Consider the following 16,299-nt stretch of genomic DNA (forward strand, 5'->3'; position numbering starts at 1 on the left):
GTTGAAGAATTTTGTCCCACACGCCGAGCTGTTGCCCCGCCCTCACCGCTGCCATGGCGGCAGCTCCGCCGCTCTCCAAGGCTGAGTATCTGAAGCGTTACTTGTCTGGGACAGATGCTGGCTTGGAAGGAGGTCCAGAGTCCGGTCGCAAGCGGCGCAAAAAACGGCCGAAGCCGGGAGGCGCTGGCGGCAAGGGGTGAGTGGGCCGGTGGGGTGTCGCGCTGCCCGGCTGCGCCCTCGGCCGCAGCTCTTCCTCGTCCTGGCCCGCGCGGTGCTGTGAGAGCTGCTGACCCCGCTCGGAGCCCAGGCCCCGCTCCACTGCCCTGAGGCCGGCCTGAGGCTGCCCCTGGCAGCTCAGACCTCATCCTCTGAGCAGCGTCCTCCTTGTGTTAAAGGCAGCTAGAACTTAACTCACTTTCCCCCCGCATTTGTAGCCTTACGTCGTTCGGGTACAGGTTGAAAGTCGTGCCCCAAGAATAGCAGAGATAATTCAAAACCTTTTTCTTTATTTTATTTCTTTTTCTCGCCCTCCCTCCCTCCCTCCCTTCCTTTCTCTTTTTTTCTCTCTTTTTTCTCCTTCCTTCCTTCCTTCCTTCCTTCCTTCCTTAATTTTAAGATCCAAAAGTCTATTTTTCTGGGGGTTCCAAAGTACCAGGAACTGATCTGGGAATCAAAAGACCCCGTGTCCTGTTACTCAAACCTACTATTATCATTAACAACTAACACGGGGACAGTTCACATCATGTGACTGGCCTCTTTCTAAAAATTTTGACCATGTAACTTTCAGGACATTGTAATAAGGCAGACGTTTGTTTTAAATACTATATACTTTCAGTTTTGAAAGAGCTATGCTGACAGAGTCCAGATGAAATATCCCTGTAGTAACTTGGCCACTGGAATCTGGAAACGTTGGGATAGGATATCTAACATGAACCCACATACAAAGGAAATTTCTGTATTTGTAGACTTTAGAGCAGCAGCCCTAATTTTAGCAGCTTACTGAAGGTACTATTTTGGATATAAAGTTGAAAACTCTGGAGGCTAATTCCATTCTCACCTTCCCCGCCCCCTTGGGTCTGCTAAGAGTTAAAGAAAGTACTGGATAGAATATAACGTGTGGCTCATCCTCTCTATGAGACTGCATCGTGATCTAACAGTATTATTCCCATATGACCCGTTGTACTGGGTAGAATAATTCCCCTATTGCCCAAATTTATCTTCACTGAGAACTTGAACATGACATCATTTATAGGTGGAATCTTCGTGGTGTTATCAGTTAAGATGAGCCTATATTCAGTTAAGGTGGGTGCTAAATTCAGTGTGGCTGATGTCCTTGGGAGAAGGGGCAATGCCAAGCAGGGGGGAGCGTTCACACTTTGGAGCGATACCGATTAGAATTAGAGTCCTAGCTGAGTTACTACAGCCTGAGTGGTCCAGGGCAAGAGGGTTAGTTTATCTCTCTGAGACTCATGTCCTAGTCCTCACAGTGATCTTGTCTATGCTACTTGTCTGAAATGGTTGCTGTGATTAGAGCTGTACCATGTGTGCCTGGCATTTCAAATAACCTCTCTGTAGCACAGTTCATCTAGGCCGCACACATTTATTGGATGTCACCACCTTACAGTAATTAGGGACCGGTTCCTGAAGTCCCCAGGGACTTAAGTGCCTTCACACAATGATACACTGGTTCCTGTAGATGCTTCATGTCCTTTTAAAATCATCTCTAGGTTACTTAAAAGCCCACTACAACTTAGATGGTATGCCAGTAGTTACATTATTTAAGCCACTGTAACCAAAGGAAGCCTGTATCTATTTAATGCATTAGCTATTCTTTTTTCCCCTGAGCGTTTTTTTAATCTGTGGCTGGTTAAGTTTGCAGTTGTAGAGTCCATGGGTATGGAGGGCTGAATACCTCCTGTGACAGTTATGTTGAAGAGGACTTGATGAACAAAAAAAAAAAAAAAAAAAAAAAAAGCATTAGGCAGCAGGGTGTGGTGGTAGATGTCTAAAATCCCAGCCCAGGGGAGGCTGGGCAGGAGCAGAGCTGAAAGCTAGCTATATAGCGAGATGGTCTGGGAACAACAAAAAGGCAGTAAATAACAGAATGCCTTAGCCCTTGGCTGTTGGAGCATAGAAGTTAATGGGAATACGGGCTTATAAACACAAATCAAAGCATTCTAAGCGTGTGTAGAGGTATTTCTACTCCGGGACTAGGAGACAGTGAGCAAGAAAGAGAGGTCCAAGGAAGTTATTCAGGGCTGGGGCCCAAAGGAAATACGATTCGTGGTTAACCGAAGAGTAGGTCTGGCAGAAGGAAGGGGGTCCATCTGTGAAGAGTGATATTGCCAAAAGGTGGACAGTGACAGAGGAGTACACAAACACTGAGCCCATTGTTTAACTTCAAAAGCCAGTGGGAAGCTGGTGACAGTGGCTCTGACATGCCTGACAGCCTGAATTCAATCCCCTGAACCCACATGGTGGAGGGAGAGCACTGACTCCTACAAGTTGTCCTCTAACCTCCATGTGCATGCAGTAGCACATGGATACACCATCACACACACACACACACACACACACACACACACACACACACACACACACACTATACACTAAATGTCAAAGAACAACAGGCAAATGTGCATCGGTGTGTGTCCCAGAATGAATTCCTTTTTGAGCTTTTTATTGTTCTCATCTAGAATGCGGATCGTTGATGATGATGTGGGCTGGGCGGCTATCTCTACCGATAAGCTGGAAAAGGAGGAGGAGGAGGATGGAGATTTGCCTGTGGTATGTATCTTGTGGAGACTCTTGTCAGGACTTGAAATGATCCACGCTTCTTGGCCTTGGTGCTGAGCAAGGGGAGAGGTGACACTTAGAGCTGCTTGGCACTGTTTTCCTTCTATGGTGCTTATACAAATGGTCCCAACTTACTGTTTTGACTATGCAGTGTTGTGAACATGATACATTTTCAGCAGTATGTGGTTTTGAATTTGATTTTTTTGGTATGATATTCTTACGGTGGGTAGTGGAAGTCAGTCAATGTGATCACAAGGAGAAGCAGACAATTCTCTGCATGTAAGAATGACTGATAGAGGGGCTGGAGAGATGGCTCAGCGGTTAAGAGCACCCGACTACTCTTCCAGAGGTCCTGAGTTCAATTCCCAGCAACCACATGGTGGCTCACAACCATCTGTAAAGAGATCCGATGCCCTCTTCTGGTGTATCTGAAGACAGCTACAGTGTACTTATATATAATAAATGAATACATCTTTAAAAAAAAAAAAAAGAAGAAGAATGACTGATAGACCTAGTGATTGAACACCAGCCATGCTAAATAAGCATAGAGGGTCTCACTCGGTTGTCAGCGCAGTCCTCTGAGTCCTGCTTTTAGAAATAAGGGCATTGAGACTTGAGATACTTGCCACAGGACACACAAGTGACAGAGCTATGACCCAGATCTCAGCTCATCTGTGTTTTGGGAAGCCCTCAGTGCCCAGAGAGAGTTGAAGCTTACATGAGGAATGAGCTAGCCTGTGATGTTGAATGCCATTAACTTCTCTGAGGCAGTTTGCTGGTTGATGGCCTTGGTTTGTCCTCAAAGGATTATGGTGAGAATTGAATAAGATAATTGTGAGATAGTGTCTTGCACAGCTGTTCTCTGTGACTACAACCTATTATCCCAGCCATTTTGAAGGTTTCTTCTGTAGAAAGGGATGAGAGGTCAGAGTAAGGGTGGAGGGAAAGAGCTTACATGATGGTAGATGTAAATTAAGAATGTTGTAACACGGGGTTGGGGATTTAGCTCAGTGGTAGAGTGCTTGCCTAGGAAGCGCAAGGCCCTGGGTTCGGTCCCCAGCTCCGAAAAAAAAAAGAACCAAAAAAAAAAAAAAAAAAAGAATGTTGTAACACTGTTCAGAAGCACAGTGGGCTGACTTGAAGGATGAGTTCTCTTGAAGGGACGTTTCTGTGAATGAACATTAGGAAGTTTGGAGGCAGCTATCCTTGAACGTTTTGTAATTTGGTGTATGACCTATCATTGTGCCTGCTCACAGGAAAGGTTTCAAATGGGTCATAAGCTTTGATTGGTGATAGGCACGTTAGGAAGGCTGTGCTCAAACAACATGAAATAATAAAAATGTAAAGGAATGGAGCTTTTTGCTTACAATTGGCAGTTGTATGCCAGCATGTTACTAGAAAGGTTTGTAATGAAAGGAATTTATCTTTGGAGAGAGACTGACTAGTTAGAGAAAGGTCTCCGTCAGTTATCACAGTGACATTGAGATGTTTATGGGACAAGAATTACTGAGGACCACTGCATGTTTCCTTACAGCCACACTGGTGTGTGGGCACTGGGTGTGTTAGGTTAGGAACTGGAATAGCTACAGCTCCAGGCTCTTGGGATGAGTACTCCTTGGCTAGATTCTGTGGTTTTTCCTTACTGTAGTGTCCCTACTCCTGCAGGTGGCCGAGTTTGTGGATGAGCGTCCAGAAGAGGTAAAGCAGATGGAGGCCTTCCGCTCCAGTACCAAGTGGAAGCTTCTGGGAGGTGAGTGTTAGCAGCAAATACAACTGCACGTCTCACTTCCAGTGATTATGAAAAACATGGTGGGAAAAAGATGTCAGGACTTCAGAAGGGCGTGGTCACATGGTCAGAGCCCACAGTTTTATCCATTTATTTTGTGACTGTTTCTCTGTTCTCCTGACTTTTCATAAACAAGGCTCTCCCATCTCCTCCTCCATCCCCCCTGTGTTTTCCTTTCTTGTACTTTAAGCCTCTGAGACAAAGTCTCAGTGTAGCCCAGGCTGCTGTGACTGGATCTTACTTACTGAGATCTGTTTAACTACAGAACATTCCTGGTGCCTGCTCATTTCTCATACATAGGTGACGAAAGAATTGTCTTGTAAGTGGGGTTTGTTACCCTTTATGCCATTAGGCCAGAGCACATTGTGGGAATCTTACCATTTGCTTTTGTGTTTAGGCTACAGTGAAGATGGACATTTTCATAATGATGACCAAGATCCATCTCCTCCCAGGAAGGCCCGTCATGATACCCCAGATGCATCTCCTCCCAGGAGGGTCCGTCATGGCACCCCGGAGCCATCTCCCCCAAGGAGGGTCCGCCATGACACCCCGGATCCTTCTCCCCCAAGGAGGGTCCGCCATGACAGCCCGGATCCATCTCCCACAAGGAGGGGCCATGACAGCCCGGATCCATCTCCCACAAGGAGGGTCCACCATGACAGCCCGGATCCATCTCCCCCAAGGAGGGTCCGCCATGATACCCCGGATCCATCTCCCCCAAGGAGGGTCCGCCATGACACCCCGGATCCTTCTCCCCCAAGGAGGGTCCGCCATGACTCAGATGCTTCTCCCCCCAGGAGGTCTCATCGTAATTCTTCAGCTGTATCTCCTAAGAGAGGCCATCATGGTTCCTCAGGCACCTCATCCCCAAGACAGGCCCATAACCACTCCCCTGCTGCAGCCCAGCATAGAAGGACTCTTGACTCTTCTGGTGCGCAGCACCACAGGAGGGCCCGTCACGATTCCCCTGATTTGGAACTGCCTAAAGCCAAGAGTAGCAAAGCTGCAGAAAGACCCTCTAGCAAGACAGTATCCCAGAGTGGGCTAGGACCCCCACACCCATCACTCTCCATGAACAGCAAGTACGAGCATGACTCTGACCTTTCTCCTCCACGGAAACGGCAAGCAAAGGCCCATTTTGGAGCCAAGAAGCAGCTTGACTCTAAAGGTGAGTGCAACACTGTGCATGAGAGCAGCTTCATCCCTGTGAGGGTCAGGACAGGTTTCTTTTGAAAAGTCCTGAAAAATGAGAGACTACACTAAGAGTTGAAAAATAAAAGGGTTTTGGGGAAAGTTTTGTGTCCTTTTGCTCACTCACCCTGCCCATAACAAGGCACAGATGGGGTGGGCTCAGAGGCTCAGGGATAAAGCATTGTCTTCACCAGTGCAGTAAAAGGAGAAAACTGACTTCTGAAAGTTGTCCTGACTTTCACATGTGGACGCCTGCACTCATATACACACATGTGCACATACAATAATAATAAATACAAATACACTTATGTACAGAAATATATAGACACAAAAGTGTCACAAAATGTGTCCGTTAGACAACATCACTGCTAGTGTTGTAGCCAGTGTCCCTGGGTGGCCTTTGGCATGCAGGTTGGGTGTAGTTGTGCCTGGCTGTGCAGAACATGTCTGTTGCCTGTGTAGTCTTGCCTGCTCTCTCCACTTAACAGTTTTCCCTGGGTTTGCTCTTAGGATATTTGTCAGCCATCCTGTACTGATGGCACAAAAGTGAATTCTTTCTCTCCCTCCCTCCCTCCCTCCCTCCCTCCCTCCCTCCCTCCCTCCCTCTCTCCTCCTCCCTTCCTTCCTTCCTTCCTCCCTCCCTTCCTCCCTTCCTTCCTTCCTTCCTTCCTTCCTTCCTTCCTTCCTTCCTTCCTTCCTTTAGATTTATTATATATACACACACATACACACACACACACACACACACACACACACACACACACACACACACACACACACATTATGAGTACACTATTGGTCTCTTCAGACACACCAGAAGAGGGCATTGGATCCCATTACGGTTGGTTGTGAGCCACCATGTGGTTGCTGGGAATTGAACTCAGGACCTCTGGAAGAGCAGTCGGTGCTCTTAACCACTGAGTCATCTCTCTAGCCCTGGACTGTTTTTTTATCTTAGATCTCCTGGAGATTTAACTGATGGTTCCTGGGAAGCTGAGCAGTTATTTACTAGGTCAGAATGTGTGGCTGTTGCTACAACCTAGTACCCTCTACAGGGAGGCTTTTCAGGCAGTGACCGGTGACACTGTCATCTAGAACAGGCCCATTCAGGAAAGGTTTTTTACTTCATCATTTGTTCTAGCTACAGTTTTAATTTTAAAGTGAAATTACTTTGTTATTCTTGAGTCTGGGGACATCGGCATATACTCCAGGTCTTTCTGACTCTGCCACACTAAAGAGGACACTCAGCTCCTCTGCCAGTTCTGGAGAAGGTGGCAGTGGAGAGAAGATAGCATAGACCAGTGTCTGAGATCTCATATACTTTTCAAAGTGTCCAGACACTGGTGGCCAAGAAACAAAGCCCCTGCCTTTGTTCTCTGTGTCACTTGTGCCTGTGTTTTGGTTAGTCATTTTTTTTTTTTTATAGGATAGCTAAATAGACTGTACCCCAGCTCGGTAAGTTCTCTTAAACATTCTTATAGGGAGATTAATTTATCCTCCCTCTCCTGTGCTGGGGACCAGAACCAGATCTGACACACTAGGTAGGCAGGCACTTCACTACTGATTCATCCCCATCCTTAATTCATTCTTTAATCCCTGGATTCTCTTAGACTCAGGAGATTTCATAGATGCTTTTGACCTAGGAAACATCATAGTCATTCTTTGGTCTTTTCTACCTAGGTGTCTGCCAAAAAGCATCTGATTCAGATCTTTCTCCTCCACGGAAAAACAGTAAGTCAGGGCACCAGGATTCTGATTCAGATCTGTCACCACCACGGAATAGACCAAGACGCCAAAGCTCTGACTCTGACCTCTCTCCACCACGGAGAAGACAGAGGACCAAATCTTCCGACTCTGACCTCTCTCCACCTCGAAGGAGTCCCCGTTCTGGGAAGAAGGTGAGTTTCTAGGAGTCGTGTCTTTGTCACAGTGACTTCTCCCTTCTAGCTTTCCAGACACTGCAGAGGTTCCACAGAGAACGAGAAAAGTGGTACAGGAACTTGGAGTTAGAAGCATTCCTGGAACTTTCTCTGAAGGTGACATGGGTATAACTGGTCTTAGCTGGGCTGGAGCAGAGGCTTGGGGATCCAGAATGTTGGAGGTTTGAAGGCTGTGCAGTTACTGCACCCAAATGGTGCTCAAAATGTTTGATTTTGGACTGTTGCATTTCTGGTTTTGGATCAGGAGTGCGCAACTGGACCAGATTTCCCAGGAGGCCCCTGCCTCTCATCGCCTACAGTGTTCCAGTCCCATCTTAGTGTCTCCAGGAAGTCTCAGTGTCTTGTCTTTGTTGTTTTGAGTGCTCTCCAAGGCTGGCCTTGAACTTCTGACACATCCTCTTCCCACCTGGTGATACACAGGCTGGCACCACCTGTTTTCCTATTAGCAAATTGAGCCTTACAGATTATAGAGTGCAGTTAGTGCAGGACCCAGTGAAACCAACCATAGCTCTAAGGTCTACTCTGCTACGTAGTATCTGTGAGATCGGGCAAGAAACTCTGTTCCTCTAAATCTCAACTTTCTGTGTTTTAAAATGTGCATAACTGTGCTGTAGGGGACTCTATCTTAAAAAAAGAGAAAAGTCATACAAATTTGTAGCTCCTTCAATGTGCCCGATGTTTGCGTTTCTGTTTTCTTTAAAATTTGATACCATAAAGTGTTCTGCGAGATTAGATGTTTCCCACTCTTTGTCGTGAGCTCTGTGGTCAATTAATGAGAATATGAAACTAGAGGTTTTGGTTTGGTTATAGCTGACAGCCAGGCACATGGGCCGCTGTTTGCCTCCTGGCCCACTGGTGTTGCTGTCGCCTCTTATCTTGCACAGACTGCATACATGTCTTCCTCTTGCACAGACTGCATACATGTCTTCCTCTTGCACAGACTGCATACATGTCTTCCTCTTGCACAGACTGCATACATGTCTTCCTCTTGCACAGACTACATACATGTCTTCCTCTTGCACAGACTACATACATGTCTTCCTCTTGCACAGACTGCATACATGTCTTCCTCTTGCACAGACTCCACACATGTATTCCGGAGCAAAAACTGGGTTGGTCGCCGATGTTCAGCGGGAACATCAGGAGCTCAAGAAACAGGACCAAGACGCCACCGACCTCGGAGGTACCATTGTGAGCGTGCATGGGCCTCTTTCGGCTCATGTAGCTCTCTTTTCTCTGTTTTTAATGTGTCTGGTTGTATTTGCTAGCTGAAACGTCCTTGCTTCTATGTCTCTGCCCTGCTTGTGTGTAGTACTTTAACCTCAGTAGTCCAAGCACTTCTTTCCTTCCTAATATGTTAATGTTGGTAGGAGCCACTACAGTCTGTCTGCAGAGTTCTTCCAGCAAAAGACCCCAAGCAGTTGGTTTCTAGTATATGTGCTGCCGAAGCGAGCACAAGCAGTTGGTTTCTAGTGCTAGAATGTTACCTCTGACTGCGATACCTGGTGTTTATCTTTAAAATGTGATTTTCTCTTTCTTTTTTTTCTTTTTTTTGGAGCTGGCGACCGAACCTAGGGCCTTGCACTTGCTAGGCAAGCGCTCTACCACTGAGCTAAATCCCCAACTCGTGACTTTCTCTTTCATAGCTCAGTTTGAATTCACTGAAACTGTATTTCGAGACAAGTCTGGTCGGAAGAGGAATTTGAAGCTGGAGCGCTTGGAACAGAGGAGAAAAGCAGAGAAAGACTCAGAGCGAGATGAGCTGTATGCTCAGTGGGGGAAAGGGTAAGGCGCCCCTAAGCACAAAGCTGGACTGCAGGACCAGAGCCAGCAGTTGCCTTGCTTTTCTGGGAGCTGATACAGTGAGCCTCAGGTGCAGAGTCTCCTGAGATGGTCGGGATTCTGTGGCTGCTACAAAGAGGGAGTTCTGCAAGGCAGCATTGTGGTCTCTCAGTGTCAGAGGGAGTGAGAGTTCTCAACCAGGATGATTCTTTTTTTCCCAGGCTTGCCCAGAGCCGGCAGCAGCAACAGAATGTAGAAGACGCAATGAAGGAGATGCAGAAACCTCTGGCTCGCTACATAGATGATGAAGATCTAGATCGGATGCTGAGAGAGCAAGAAAGAGAAGGGGACCCGATGGCCAACTTCATTAAGAAGAATAAAGCTAAGGAGAACAAGAATAAGAAAGGTGAGACTTGGGGTTGCTGGAGCCTGAGGTAGTTGAGAGAGTTGTCAGAGGGCTGTGAGTAGCTTTTCCCAGAGAAGGCTGCCCCACACTACTGTAATGCCCCAGTGTTGGGAAGTTTGGGTCAAAATAATAGGAACTTTCATGAAGAATTTTCTTCCCTAGCCAGCTATCTCTGAGTTAAATTGTGTCAGTAGCTAATTTCCTTTTTCCCATTCCTGTCTTTAGTGAGGCCTCGCTACAATGGTCCTGCTCCTCCTCCCAATAGATTCAACATTTGGCCGGGGTATCGCTGGGATGGAGTGGACAGGTAGGTCTATTTCCTACATTTTTGTTTTCTCTTCTGCTTAACCTTAACCTTTTCTGTTTTCTTTTCCCTTTTTTTTTTTTTTCTTCTTGATACAGGGTCTCACTACATAGCCAGGCTGACCTCATAGGTACTGGAAATACAGCATGGGAACCACAGTAGGCTTTGTCCATTGTCTTAGATCCCTCTCCATGTGTCCTCTCTCTGCAGTCACAGGGAGTAGTGTGCAATGTGTGCTTCAGTTCCTGAGCTCTAAGTTCCCAGGGCCTGGATTTCTCGTTTCCTTTCCATGTACTGAAAGAGCTCAGGATGAGCACCTGGCACCCAGACACACTGAGTGTGTGTACCTCTGTAAAACTTGGAGACCCCAGGAAGCCTTGCTTATGTTTATTATACACTTAGAGTTATTATATGAAAAATTAAACAATGTTTTAAAAGCATTTATTATATGCTAATATAATTACTATTACTTTTAAGGAAAAGTAATTATTTAAAAAAGAAACCAAAATAATTGGTTTAGCTTTTTTGTAAATATCATTAATGACTAGACTAATAGTAGACAGCTGGGTTCTGAATTTGACTATTGGGCAGTGTTTCTCTGAGATGCAGGAGAAGGACCCAACCTGCCATGTCACTAGCAGAAGAGGAAGGTGTGGCACACAGAAAAGCTGTCTCCTTTAAGGCTGCTATGTGGGTCTGAAGCCATGGAAGGAACTATTGAAACTTTTGAGGCTTTTTTTTTTTTCTTTGAGACAGGGTCTCTGTATAGTCCTGGCTCACCTGGAACTCTAAATAGGCAGGCTGGCCTGGGACTTGTAGATCTACCTACCAAGTTCTGGGATTAAAGGCATGTGCCACCACGCCTGTATAATTCATGGTCCTTTTTTTTTCCTTCTTTAATTTTATTTTTTACGTATGGGTGTTTTTGCCTGCATGTAAATCTGTGCAGGAAGTAATCTTGGCAGCCTGAAGGGTGTGTCAGATCTTTTGAGACAGGAATTACAGTTAGGTGCTAGGAATTGAACCCAGGTCCTCTGGAAGAGCAGCTCCTGAGCCACCTTTCCAGTCATGGTCTTTTTATACTTTACGTCTTTTACTGGTGCACACTGTGAGTCATATATTGGTCATGTAGCATGAAGGTTTGCTGAGTTTTACAGACCTTCCAGATGTTGACGTTTTTAATTCTACAGCATCAGAAAAATCACTTGGTATGTTGAGAAGGTTCTCTGAGACACATACTGGGCTTTGTTCAGATTATTTTCACATTCTTCTGATTCTGCCTCGTGACTGATGCCTTAGTGTACACTAAGCAATGACGTGGGATGGTGGATCAGTTAGGCCAAGGTGGCTCGAGTTTACAGAACTGTCCTGATATCTCAGTTGTGTTCTGTCAGTTGCTAGGACGACGCTCCAGCTGCTCTGAGTCCAGAATTCCCATTTGATGGCTTTCAGGTCTCCCTTGAGATTTCCCATCTGCTCACCCACTTGGAGACAGTTTTTTCTTTTTGGAAAATATTTGTAAATGGTTTTTGAAGTTTTGCCTGCTGATTGCAAATTCTGTTCACCATAGAATTGCTTTCTGTTTATAACCTGTCTCCTGCCTCCCCTTCCTCTTTGGGACAGGGTCTCTGTAGGCCAATCTGGTTTAGAGCTGGCAATGTAGCCCAAACTGACCTTGAACTCAGACCCTCCGGCCATAGCCTCCTGACTATTGAAATTATATGTGGGTGACACTGTAACTAGCTAACTGTTTTTGAGTACACGTTATTTTCCTGTGGTTTATTTATTAGCTCTTTTATTTGTGAGAGATACACAGTGGAATTTTGGGTCCTGCTGCATTTCTCTGTTGGTTTTTGTCTGTAGAATTTTACTCTACCTCGAACCCCTGTCTCCCTTGCAGTGGGCAGCAGCTAATATCTCGGCTCAGGTCTTGCTCTGGTGCTGCACTCTTAACAGGGCTGGTAGTGGTCCTCTGGGCATGCATAGTGAGTCACCAAAGCTTGGGGTGACGTTGCTTTAGATAACCAGGGCTTCTCCCCTTTGCAGTACCTCGCTCCCAGAACTTAATTTTGTAGCCACTCTTCCACTGCCACTAACACCTCAACCCAGTCAGCCCATGGTTCTGCCTGTGGTCTACTTGAGCTGTGTGGACTGAGAACTTACCCTCTGGCAAATCCACTCCTATTGGATTTTTTCCTGCTTTAACACTCACCCATTTAAACCACTCACAGTTTAAACCACTATTTATTTTGTCCAGGTTTTATAGTTGCTACTTAAGGGTCAGAATCCACTTCCCACTACCCAGCCTAAGTCATAGTCCTCTGTCCCTCAGGCTGCTTCTAGATCTGACTCCAGCTCTTCCTGAGGTCAAAGCCTTGGAGGGACTGCTGTTGCTGGCTGCTGTGCTTGCTGGTCACCCTGCAGAATCCCTGCCAGCAGGGTTTTCCTGAACTCCCACTTGCTCTGTAGCCACAGGTAGATCTGGTCAGAGTAGTGCCTGCCTGTCAGCAGAGTGCCTGCTGCGCAGTTCATTTCTTTGGCTTTATTGGAGTCCCAAATGTAAACTCTATCTGACCTAGCTTTGTTTTTTTTTTTTTTTTTTTTTTTGGTTTGTTTCATTTTTGTTTTTAACTTTAATAATTGTCCATCATCATCCTACATCATCTGAGTACATTTACATTTTTAGTATTCTTGAAATGAATATATCATTTCACCAGGTTTCTCATCTATATACATAAACACAACATTTATATGTGCACAATGTTTTGTCTCACAGGAAAATAAATGAATAAGATGATAAATAATAAAAAAGGAGGGGTTGGGGATTTAGCTCAGTGGTAGAGCGCTTGCCTAGGAAGCGCAAGGCCCTGGGTTCGATCCCCAGCTCCGAAAAAAAGAACCAAAAAAAATAAATAAATAAAAAAGGAGGGGGTGGCAATTCAGAGAGAGAAAAGTGTGAGGTGGGGAAGGAATTTGAAGTTTGTGGTCTGCTCACCATTTACTTGAACCTCACCCAGAATTGGCTTCCATAATGACCCGTTCCTGTTCTTTGTTCTGTCTTGGCCCCTGTGAATGCCTTCCTCTGTTACCCTGCAGTGTTTTTCAGTTCTCCTTCTGGAACCCTCACTGCCCTCACTCCTGCTTCTTCTGGTTGCCTCTTTCCGAGCCAGGCCTTCAGCCATTGCCTGTGTAGTTCAGCTCTGTAGTCCATCCTCTGTGCAGTTCACACGTGCAGAGCATCCCTGCCTGGGAGGTGTCATTGTCATTCATCTGGTCTCTCAGACTGCTCACCCTGAGGCACACTGACCCCTCAGTTACCCAGTCCTACTGTTCTTACCTCAGGTGGCCCCTGTTGCATCCCTGCCTGGCATCACTGTCTGATCACTGCCTGCATTCATCTGTCTCACAGGCTGCTGTGCTGACTTTCTTACTGCTCTTCTCTAGACATGTCTCTGAAATGGCGTTTTAAGTCCATATTCCCTGGGCGAAATCTTTATTTGTCTGTTTTTATGATGTCTTAAACTCACTGGGATTTGGCTTCTGCCTGTCTTTGCAGTGTTGACTCATGGCCACACCCTTTGTCACAATGTGGGCTCTGGCCACACCAAAGAAACCCCCCACCCCTTACCCCTTGCAGACCAGGGCTCTTGTTTCTGTGCCTGTGTGTTTGTTATTTTCACGCATAGCTTGCGGGCCACTCCCACAAAGGCCCTCGCTCAGTCCTTCCCAATCCTTTTACCGTCCACTATCCCCACCCCCACTCCCATGAGCTCATTCTGTTTTCTTTGATATCCCACACACATTCCTAACACAGTTTTTCCTTTTATTTGTTTCAGTTTTTAATTTAACTTTATTTTATTTATTTATTTATTTTTTTTTTTGGTTCTTTTTTTCGGAGCTGGGGACCGAACCCAGGGCCTTGCGCTTCCTAGGTAAGCGCTCTACCACTGAGCTAAATCCCCAGCCCCTTAACTTTAATTTTTTGTTTGTTTTTGTGGGTGCTTTAGCTGTATGTCTGTGCACCACCCCCAGGGCAGAGCAGTTTTGGATTCCTGGGACTAGAGTTGCAGATGGTAGTGAGCTGACATAGGGGTTCTCTAGAGGAACCCCAGTGTTCTTAATCGCTGAGCCATCTCTGCAATCTTGTGTGTGTGTGTGTGTGTGTGTGTGTGTGTGTGTGTGTGTACACTTGTGTGTCAGAGTCTGTAATCCAGAAGTGGGTCTTGGATCCCCTGGAGCTGGAGTTAAAGATGATTGTGAGCCCATGCAATAATGCTGGGGATGAAAGTTTGGTTTTGCAAGAGCAGCAAATGCTTTTAATGCCTGATCCTTTTCTTCAGCCCTGGCTTTTGCTTATTAGTTACTTGTTTAACTGTCTGTGTCACTTGTCTGAGTTTGTCAGGACAGGGGCTGTGTCATTCACTTTCCTGCCCTGATCCTTCCATAGCACCTAATGTCCAGTGAGAACCTGGTACGTATGTAAGCAGTGGTTAAATTGTGGTGCCTATCGGTGTCGGCCACGAGTGAGTTGTGCTTTGTTTTTGTACGGTGTATTGAGCTATGGCTCTGTCTCTACCACTGAGTTACACCCCAGCCTTCTTTACTATTTATTCTGAGGCAGGGCTTCATGAAGTTGTCCAGGTTAACCAGGAGCTAACTCTGTAGCCATGCAGGCCTTGAATTTGTGATCTTCTTTCCTTTGGAGTATCTGGAATTTAAGGCCAAGCTGTGTTGAGTCTCTGTAGAGAGTGTGAAGGTTTGAAATAGTTGTCCAAGAGTCTGATAGTTGTCTAATAAGCCTGATCCAGGACTGAGAAAGAGGGCTAATTTGTGGGCTGGAGAGATGGCTCAGAGGTTAAGAGCACCCGACTGCCCTTCCAGAGGTCCTGAGTTCAATTCCCAGCAACCACATGGTGGCTCACAACCATCTGTAAAGAGATCCGATGCCCTCTTCTGGTGTATCTGAAGACAGCTACAGTGTACTTATATATAATAAATAAATAAATCAAAAAAAAAAAAAGAGGGCTAATTTGTGTGTATTGTTGCTTTGGTTTTTTAGCATATGGTTTAAATATTTTCCCATGAACAGCTTTTCCTTTCTTTTTGTTTGTTTATTTGAGACAGAGTTTCTCTGTGTAGCTCTGGCAGTTCTGGAACTCTCTGTAGTCCAGGCTGGCTTCAAACTCAAATCTGCCTGCCTCAGCCTCCTGAGTGCTGGGATCAAAGGCGTGTGCAACCACTGCCTGTCTCCTCTCCACTTTTAAAATGAACGTTGAGAGTTTTGGCTGACTAGAATTTTTCTTTTGATTGCAGATCCAATGGCTTTGAACAGAAGCGCTTTGCCAGGCTTGCCAGCAAGAAAGCTGTGGAGGAGCTTGCCTACAAGTGGAGTGTTGAGGACATGTGACCTCCTGAGGCCGTGCGATGCTGAGGTGCCTGTAGCAGCACCTCGCACCCAGCTCTAATGGAGTCTTGCTAAGAGACACGGACAGCAACTTGCTGTCACTCTGACCTTTGGGCTAGACACCTAATCTTGGCTGTGTCCTATGTGTCTGTTGTTTTGGCAGGACACGGTGACTTCTTTATCCCAGTGTTTGTTCTTGGCCAGTGCTTTTCTTTTTCTTAAAAATAAACACATATTTATTTTTTGTAATCATTTCCTAACTGGGTATTCTGCTTGGGAAAGAATTCCAGCTAATATCAAAGTTCTGGGGGTCATGGGAGTAATGAGTGATTGGAGTTTTCATTAACTGTGTGAGTAAAAGCACACACTGTGTGTGAAAATCAGAATTTGGCGTTAAACCAGGTTCAGGAGTATTGGACCTTATGTGTGATACATGTTAGTGGGAAAGGTGGCTACTGAGGCCCAGAAAATTTGGTTATATGGACAAAAATGAAGTGGGATCCCTTTCTCATATCACGTCAGCAGTCCTAAAGCAATTAAGGACCCAGATGAACTGAACAGTGAAGCTAGAACGTGGCTCATATGGGGCCCTGGGTTCTGAGCCCCAAAAAGAAATGATAAAATCTGGTAGGAACACATTGATGGTAGTACCACAGGGTAAAGGCAGCTCACACAGACTGATCACTCTGG

At 45.9% G+C, this 16,299-nt stretch overlaps 1 protein-coding gene across 2 annotated transcripts; it reads left to right on the plus strand.

The window, feature by feature from the left end:
- The first annotated feature begins 30 nt into the window (after nucleotides 1-30).
- Bud13 (BUD13 spliceosome associated protein) lies at nucleotides 31-15,858 on the plus strand. 2 transcript variants are annotated; one of them, NM_001025277.1, is given in 10 exon segments: nucleotides 47-196; nucleotides 2,697-2,787; nucleotides 4,462-4,546; nucleotides 4,980-5,750; nucleotides 7,454-7,671; nucleotides 8,794-8,896; nucleotides 9,360-9,498; nucleotides 9,717-9,901; nucleotides 10,127-10,208; nucleotides 15,519-15,858. In NM_001025277.1, coding segments are annotated over 10 exon segments (1,911 nt in total). In that variant the 5' UTR covers nucleotides 47-53; the 3' UTR covers nucleotides 15,613-15,858.
- Nucleotides 15,859-16,299: the final 441 nt, after the last annotated feature.

The sequence above is a fragment of the Rattus norvegicus genome, chromosome 8 (genome assembly GCF_021556685.1).
Source record: "Rattus norvegicus strain SHRSP/BbbUtx chromosome 8, alternate assembly SHRSP_T2T, whole genome shotgun sequence".
NCBI lineage: Eukaryota > Metazoa > Chordata > Mammalia > Rodentia > Muridae > Rattus > Rattus norvegicus.

Excerpts from the sequence above, each read along its gene's own strand:
- Bud13 (XM_087560974.1), top strand. The coding sequence starts at position 4,504 with ATGGAGGCCTTCCGCTCCAGTACCAAGTGGAAGCTTCTGGGAG. Across the intron at positions 9,499-9,716 it reads TATGCTCAGTGGGGGAAAGG|GCTTGCCCAGAGCCGGCAGC; the intron begins GTAAGGCGCCCC and ends TTTTTTTCCCAG. Across the intron at positions 9,902-10,126 it reads GGAGAACAAGAATAAGAAAG|TGAGGCCTCGCTACAATGGT; the intron begins GTGAGACTTGGG and ends TCCTGTCTTTAG.